At 35.4% G+C, this 8,782-nt stretch overlaps 1 protein-coding gene across 1 annotated transcript; it reads right to left on the bottom strand.

Annotated features, from left to right (window-relative positions):
* Positions 1-1,462: 1,462 nt before the first annotated feature.
* LOC101663101 (olfactory receptor 1094-like) lies at positions 1,463-2,452 on the bottom strand. The gene has a single exon (XM_004708395.1). It carries the CDS (start codon positions 2,450-2,452, stop codon positions 1,463-1,465), a length of 990 nt encoding a protein of 329 aa, XP_004708452.1.
* Between the last annotated feature and the right edge of the window lie 6,330 nt (positions 2,453-8,782).

The raw sequence follows: 8,782 nt of genomic DNA, 5'->3' as shown, positions 1-8,782 counted from the left end.
GGGAGAAATCTAAAAGTTGTCAAAGAAGTAAAACTAATGTCATAAAAAAATTGAGCCAGAGCACCTCTAATTACCCCAGATTTCTAAGCAATATTATCTCTAAAAGAAGGGAGGGAGACTCTCATTTTTATTCCTAGTGAACAGTTCAGTCACTCAAGGTGACCCCTATCATTTGTGGTTTCCAATGATAGACTACTTCTAGTGGGGGTAGCAGCCCTTAGCCTTCTGGCTCTGACATACCCTCCTTGGCGCGCGCACACACACCCCCCCACACACGTTATCCCTCCACGCCTTTCCTTTGCAACTGATCCTGGAGGAGAACTTCACTCTGCTTCTGCTGGGATGGGGGCTACTCAGTTATCCATTGGGTGATGTGTCACACCACCTGAATAACACCACTGTTTTGGCAAACCCTCCCCTTGCAAAGTCTCTGGTTTACTTACTTGGATGTGCATCCTGGGGTTAATTTCCTGTCACTCCTGACAATGACAGGGATTCTGTCTTCACTGTACCCCACTTTCTTAGTAATAGCACAACATATACAAAATTTTAAAAGGACAGATGCATTTCCACTAAAAGATTACCTATTTATTTTTTAATTTTTTCTGGTTTGAAGCTTTGCAGAATATTTATTTCAGTTGAATTATCAAATAGATTAATAAAAAGAAATTTAAGTTCTTATTCCATTAATATCTATGAGGACTATTGTCAGATCCCTTCTTACACTGTAGTATTAGTAATAATGCTTTTTAAAATTTTGTCTTGCCAGATGAATTTAATACATTTTATTTCATTTCTTTATTTTTCTGTTTCACTTTTTCAGATTTATTGATTTTTACTCTTCTTATTTCCTTCTGTTTTTTTCACTTTAATATATTATTTTTGTTTTGCCAAAACTTGCTTTATTGATTTGAATTCTTTATGTTTTTTATCATAAATATTCATTAAACTGCTCTAAACACCCTGCCATTGAATCAGTTCTAATACTTGGGATCCTATTTAGTAAATGGAAATCAAGCCACACCTATATTAATCATAGAAATAAACATGCATCAATTGTTATTTAGAATAGGACAATTAAAATAATCTTATAGATTAATAAATGACACAGTTTATCAGCACATAAAATTCTGTCTTTGATGGTTGATTAATGTTACATTTGGATGTATTAGAGAAGATAGGGATATTATTAACTAAAATACAGACAACTTTTCATAAATTTTTAATTTGGACTAAAATCCAACAGTAATCTAAGTTTAGACCAGTGGTTCTCAACCTTCATAATGCTGCAACCCATTAACAGCATTCTTCATGTTGTGGTGACCCCCCAACCATGAGATGATTTTTGTTGCTACTTCATAACTGTAATTTTTCTACTCTTATGAATCAGGGATCCCCTGTGAAAGGATTTTTTGACCCCAAAAGGGGTCATGACCCAAACAAACCGGTGGTTTACACAATGCTAAAAATGTACTTTATTTATGAGCCAAAGTTTCTCAAACAATTTTTTTGTTGCTTCTTTTACATCTTTGTTTCTTAAACTGTAAATAACTGGGTTCAACATGGGGATCACAATGGTGTAAAATATAGATACTATCATGTCATGATTTAAAGCATAGCTGGAACTTGGTCGCATGTATATGAACAAGATTGTCCCATGATAAATGGACACTCCAGTTAGGTGAGAGCTGCAAGTAGAAAAGACTTTTCGTCGTCCTTCCGCAGAGCGCATCCTCAGAATGGCCAGAAGAATGAAAAAGTAAGAAATCAAGACAATCAAGATGGTGACGATCTCAATAAGACCCACAAAGTAGAAGAGGAGAAGTTGGTTGATGTGAGTGTCAGAACAGGAGATGGCAAGAATTGGGGGGATATCACAAAAGACATGTCTAATTTCACTGGATGCACAGAAGGAGAGGCTGAAAGTGGCGACTGTATGTAAAGTGGCATGCAGAATACCACCAACATACGAAGCTGTGATGAGTGGCACATAGACTCTGGGTGACATGTTAACTGAATATAAAAGTGGGTTGTAGATGGCTACATAGCGATCATATGCCATTGCTGCCAAGAGAAAGGATTCTGTGGTCCCAAAAGTGACAAACAGCAACATCTGTGTTGCACATCCAACAAGGGAAATAGATTTATTCTCTGCCAGGAAATTGACCAACATTTTGGGTGTGACAACTGAGGAATAGCAGGCATCTAACACAGATAATACACTCAGAAAATAGTACATGGGAGTGTGCAGTCGTGAATCCACTATAACTAATACAACCAGTCCCAGATTCCCCATCAGGGTAAAAATATAAATGATAAGAAATAATAAAAAGAGATAAACTTGAAGCTCAAAATCATCTGTGAAGCCCAACAATGTAAACATAGTGACTTCAGCAGTCAAATTTTTCAAAGGAATCCTGTCTGAGTCCTGTGTTGATGGCAAAACTGACATTTCAGTGACTCCCACTGGCCTAGATGCAATATCCTGATATCCTCTGAAAAGAGAGCACACCCAATCAGATCGTCGTCATTATTTTTTAGAACTGGATAATAGCTTTCCAATCAGTGATGCTACTGTGGACTGCCGGTGAGCTGGTTTTCAATTCATGGCAACTCCATGCATAATCAGATTGGATCATTGTGATCCACAAACTTTTCTACTAGTTTATTTCTGAAAATAGGCCACCATGACTACAGCTTCATCTAGCTTAGCCCTGAAACGATGATGAACATCGCTGTTAACCCAAAATCTCTACTGACATGTGGACAATGGTTACATTTGGAGTTAATTGGTGGAGATTAAGACCTATGTGTCCCATACAGAAAATAAGCATTTTACCAGTGAACCATTACTTTCTTCTGGAGATGGTATAGGCAGTGACAAAATAGTTGAGACCGCATGCTTGAAATTCTGTCTATAAAGAAAAGGAAATGTTGGTTTTACTTTTAAAGTTGCAATATTAAAAAATATCAATGAGGAAAAAGATAAAAGAAAATGCAAATTTAAGTGATCCTCAAAAAATTGTATTTGATAATTCCCATTTCTCAATGAATAGACAAATTGTAATGTTCAAAAACATCATCTTTGAACATACACAATAGAATATTTGTCCTGAAAATTCATGAATACCTTCCTTATGATCAACTGTTGTAAAATGAGAACCACAGCACTTACTTTACAGGATTGGGTTAAAGTTAAAAAGGAAAACCTTTGTGAAATTATTTAGTATTATAATATTCTCAAATAACTAGAAAATAGCATTACCCATACATACATTTCAAGTTGCTTGGAAGGCAGTCTTCAATGGCTCATTCATTCCATATGCTCTCTGCTATTAATTATTCCATACTAATGGCATTTTTCCATGAGGGTAAGGTACATCTTTCTACTCCCATAAGTATCACAGTATTGAAAACCCAGAGTCCTAACCTATCCTATGTGAGTTGATATCGAGTGTGTTTTTTAATGGCATTTATGAAATAGTGGTAAGCAGGGCAGGAGATGGTACTCGGAAGATATTATGTCCTGTGTTTGTAAACAAGATAGGTGTTGTCATTTTATTTTTATTGACGTTTTTTCAACACATGTTTTAAGTTGTCCATTTTTACCTTTGCAATTTATTACATCATTCCCCGCCCCCCCCGCCCCCAACTTTTAACTTGTGACAATTTTAAGGTGTTTTCTGTTCACATAGGACTGGTGGAAAATTGACTAAAGACCTGACTTGTAAACTACAGGTCACAGGTATATACCCACCAGCTGCTCCCTAAGAGGAAAATGTGGCAATCTAACTCTGTGAATGTTGTAGCCTTGAAAGCCCTCTTGGACAATGCTCCTCACAAGTGTGCTCTAAGGTGAAACTAACCTGATAGCAATGTGAGGTATTTTTTGCATTTTGTCTTTGTGTATGCTCATTAATTCTGGAAGTCATTGGGGGTTATATCTGAGGCATTCCTCAAATATTCTTTCCCAAAAGAAATCCTGGTCATTTCCATATAAAATAGCTGTGCATAAAGTGTCAAAATCACTAACAAACAATATAACTCACTAATTGCTAATAAATTTGTTAACGAAACCTAATGATAAAAATCACACACCTTGTTTTAGCTGCAAAGTACTATTTGTTTACACATGTATTTATATGTTATTTTACTTATTTCTTCTATATTGCCAGACTGGCTCATTTAGAGAAATAAGAATAAAGAAAAGTTCATGGGGGCGGGGCGGGGGGCGGGGGGGATTCAATGAGGCACTTTGATCTCAAGCAAAAAGCTGCTTGATTGAAACACAAACATCAGATTCACCTTATTTAGGAGTGCTATTTTAGGACTCTAATTTCCTTTTTGGTTGAGTCAAATAATGATGTGTTTTATATTTATGGTTCATAGCAGAATATTGCCTGATACATTGTTACAGGGAGTTCACCAAGTTTGGACCAACCACAACCCATTCCATTACCACTGAGTTAATTCTGACTCAGAGTGACCTTATCTGAGAAGAGATCTGTGCCAAAGGAAATCCTAGACCATAGTCCTTGAACTAGCAGTCTGCCAGACCTCTCTTTGGCAGATAAACTGGTGCACCCACATTTTTCACCTTTCAATTAGCAACCCAGCACTTAACCATTGTGCCACCAGCACGTCTTTAGGTTGAAAGACAACCAATATACACCTTGGCCACAACAATGCACTAGAGTAGACAAACAATCCTGAACATATGTAACCATTTGTTCTTAGTTGAGCTGATATCAATGTAACAAATAACATCAATGGAAAATGAACACTTGTTACATGTAAAGCAGGGTTTCATTCAGACTTCTATAGATAATTTATATTTATTAAATACCACTTGCTATATAAGGCATCATATTTAAAAAAATAAAATAACCAGCATTAAATTACTGTTGGAAGGAGAGGAAAAAAATATATCTTTGGTTTCTCTAACATATTCATCATAGGTCCACTTGGGAGAGTTTTCTCATATAGAGAAAAAATACCTACATAGATGTGAGGCTAAGAAGCAAAACTGCTATTTGATCTTTATATGTAAATCCTGAATATAATTATATAATTAACTTGTATTGTTTATGAGTATTTACATCAAGGAAATTTGTAAATATCTTTTAGGATACACACACAAATTATATACTATAATAATTTACAATGTATTTAATTAAATTAATACAATGGTATTAACAATAAATTAATCAAACATCAATAAATTGGGACTCATAAAACTACAGTTTCTGCATCTTCTTTTACCTATATTTATGTTGACCCCTTTTCCACTCTGTTCTTTCCTTTCTATCATTCAGGAATTCATGGAAAGCAAATCAAAATATTAATGAAGAAACTTATGGAAAAGCACAGTGAGAGGAAATAAAGCATTCAAGCAAATTTTGAATAATACATAAATTCTTTGATTTCTAAAGAATTAAAGTATCTATTACCAAGTGTACTTTCACTAATACATGCAAAAATAAATTTAACTGCATCGCAAAATCAAATGATGGTTAGAATTGATTCTGGTTCACAGTGAACCTATACGACAGAGGAGAATGCCCATTGCTTACCTGGCTCTGTTTTTCATAGCAGCGGACTTTCATCCTTCTCTGGGGCAGCCATGGTGGGTTCAAGCAGCAGACCTAGGTAAAATAAGCTCAGTGCTTAATCACAGCACTCTGAGAGTTCCTAAATGAACCCAAGACTTCAGAGTCTAGTGTAGACCAATTATCATATGTAATCTAGAGAGTGAATTTAAAACTAAGTAAGAAGTGACAATAGAGTACCATCTAGAAAAATGGGTTGAGCTAAGCCACACCAGCAGAGTGATAATACATGTCCAGATTTCTCTGATTCTGCAATTTAAGATATTGCACTTCCATTATATATTTTTTATTATTTTTCACTTCCATTATATATTTTTTATTAGTATGGAATCATCATTCTCCATCAAAATACAAAAGCACATCTTCACATATCTCAATTATTTTCCTTAAATAGACCATGAACTTTTAAATAATTTAATGCTTTCTAAAATAAAATCAATTTACATCCCTTAAAGAAAAAGAAAGTATGATTCAGATATAGCATTTACCCACATCTGGTTGACACTTCATCTATTAGTTAAATCCTTTCTTTAATTTTTAGATAAAGTATCTTAATTATATTGCTCCAATTCTCATCTTAAATAAAAAAATTAAAGCAAATTTCTGACTTGGCACTTCAAGTGGTCTAAATATACAAATTTTTCTGTTTTCTATTATATGTGTTCAGGAACATTACTGTTCACTTTTTACTATAGTTCTTAATTAACTAGATTCATCTGTATGGGATTTTAATACTAAAGCATATTCAAATTTCTAGCTTCTATAACATTTTGTAAATGATGAAAACCATTTCTTCTTACCTGTACCCTGACCTGCTCATTCAGTAAAGGTTTGTTCTAAATTTTACGTGTCTGGGTTTGTATATCAGCTTTTTAGGTCTTCTTTAAGCTGTAGGGAATTTCCCCAAGGAGAAAACTTACTAACACTCTTTTGGAACAGAAAAGCAACAGGAATTTTTATCCCTTGAGTAAGCAAGAGAATCGTTCTGGAAGAATAAACTGCGTGATAAAAATAACTAAATGACTGACTTTTGTCCCTAGAAAAGTGTTCTTTTAATGGAAAAACATATGGCATAGGATTGGAAAGGAAATATAATGATACAGAACAGTTCTTTCTCTGATAGATCTGAATGCTTGGATTAATGAATTAAGTTTCCTTAAATCCAATCCCCTAATTCTGTTAATTAAAATTGTTTATATTTCTTAAAATGTGTTTAACCAAAAATCAACTGCCTCAGGGTCAATTCTGACCATTACTCACTCAGTGCCATCAAGTCAATTCCAACACATAGTGAGTCTACAGGACAGAGTAGAACTACCTCTGTGAGTTTTGGAGGCTGTAACTTTTTACAGGAATAGAAAGCCTTGTCTTTGTCCAATGGAGCTGCTGGTAGTTTGGAACTGCTGACTTTGGGGTTAGCAACCCAACGGGTAACCACTATGTCAGTAGGGATCCTTAAATAAAATTCCCATGGCTGTAAATACATAACACCTCACTCATTGTTGTTTAGGAATATAAAACGGTAAAGCCTTGGAGAAAATAGTTTCACAATTTGATGCAACCAGATGCTCAGCAGGAGAAAGATGAGGCTCTCTATTCCAGTAAAGAGTTACAGACTTGGAAACAAGGACGGTTCTTCACTGTTCTGTAGGGTCTTGATGATTTCAAATCGACTTGATGGCAGTGTGTATGTTTTGGTGTTTTGTCTTGTTTGTACATTAATGTGTAATCTATACTGTAGTGCAAATTGTAATCTTTGACATTCATCACTAAATGCTTCAAGTCACCTTAGTTGTCAGCAAGCAAATTTGGGTCAGAGGCAAATCACAAGTGCAGGATATGGTGTAGGGACCATATTTGACCTTCTCTGGTTTCTCTATTGCACAAGGCAGGGGTCCAACATGCCTCCACGCTCCAACCTTCTTTCCCTTACACCAACCTTCTTTCCCTAACACCAACCATTCTTCCCAGGATCTCTACTGGTGTGCTGCATTTCATCATCCAGAGCAATGGCCACACGGAAATCAAAGACAACACTAACAGTTATGGAGGTTGATTAGAAAGGTCATGGGTCAACACAACTCAAGACCAGTCATCACTAAAGGTACCGTCTTTGGTTCACAGCAACTTATCCTCAGCCAGCATTCAAATCCCTCAGCCTCAGCCTCTCAGCCATGTGTTCCCATGGCCTCTCCTTTCCTGGCCTGTCGCTCTGTCTCACATAGTCTAGGCGCTGCTCCTCTTGCTCTCTTCTATAAACTAAGTTCCCCCATCTCTGGTGCCTCTGGACTTCATATGGAAATCTAGAACATGCTTTTCTTTTAAAAGTCTTGTTTTTTTTTTTTCTCTCCACTGATTCAAAGATGGCTCATCATTATAGATGTGGTGGAGTGGAGGGGGTAGTATAATGGAAGTTGACCAATCCCCTCGGTAATTATTGCAAAAACAGTCAACTTTCATATCCCCAGTTTCTCAGATTATTTGCTCCACATTCAGATTGAATAAATATGGTGAAAGAATAGCCCCTTAATGTATAACTGTCTAAATTTTCAAGTGTTCATTATCCCCTTGTCATGTCTGAATGACTGCCCTTAATACTGTTACTACTTCTGCAAAATGAGGAAGTGTAGATTTCTCATTAATATCAGTAATTAGGTATGATCCAGTCAGTGAAATATCTTTGTCTATTGGATAAAATAAAATAAATATTTTTATATTCACTGCATTTGATCTAGATACATCTGACAACAATAATGATATCTGTACACTACAACAATAATGATATCTAAACACTAGAGAAAATATCCCTTTTAATTTAAGGAAGAAATCATTAATTTTTGCCTATGTATAGAAGGTTTGAAAGGACTAATTCAATTTCCTGATATGACCCATTAAAAAAAAATTTATTTTATTGGGGGCTCTTATCACAATTCATACATATACCCATTGTGTCAAACACATCTGTACATATGTTGTCATCATCTTTTCCAAAACATTTCTTTCTTTTGAGCCCTTGGTATCAGCTCCTCATTTTTTCCCCTCTCTCACCCTTGATAATTTATAAAGTTTATGAACAAATTTATAAAGTTTATAAACAAATGTATTTGTTTATCTTTTGTCTTAAACCAACTGCTATCTCCCTTCAAACACTTTTCTATTGTCCAGCTCCCTGG

Source organism: Echinops telfairi, unplaced genomic scaffold, assembly GCF_000313985.2.
Source record: "Echinops telfairi isolate 266 unplaced genomic scaffold, ASM31398v2 ScPeMD7_60;HRSCAF=208, whole genome shotgun sequence".
NCBI lineage: Eukaryota > Metazoa > Chordata > Mammalia > Afrosoricida > Tenrecidae > Echinops > Echinops telfairi.
The sequence above is the reverse complement of the archived record's forward strand: the minus strand, read 5'-3'. Positions and strand labels throughout refer to the sequence as shown.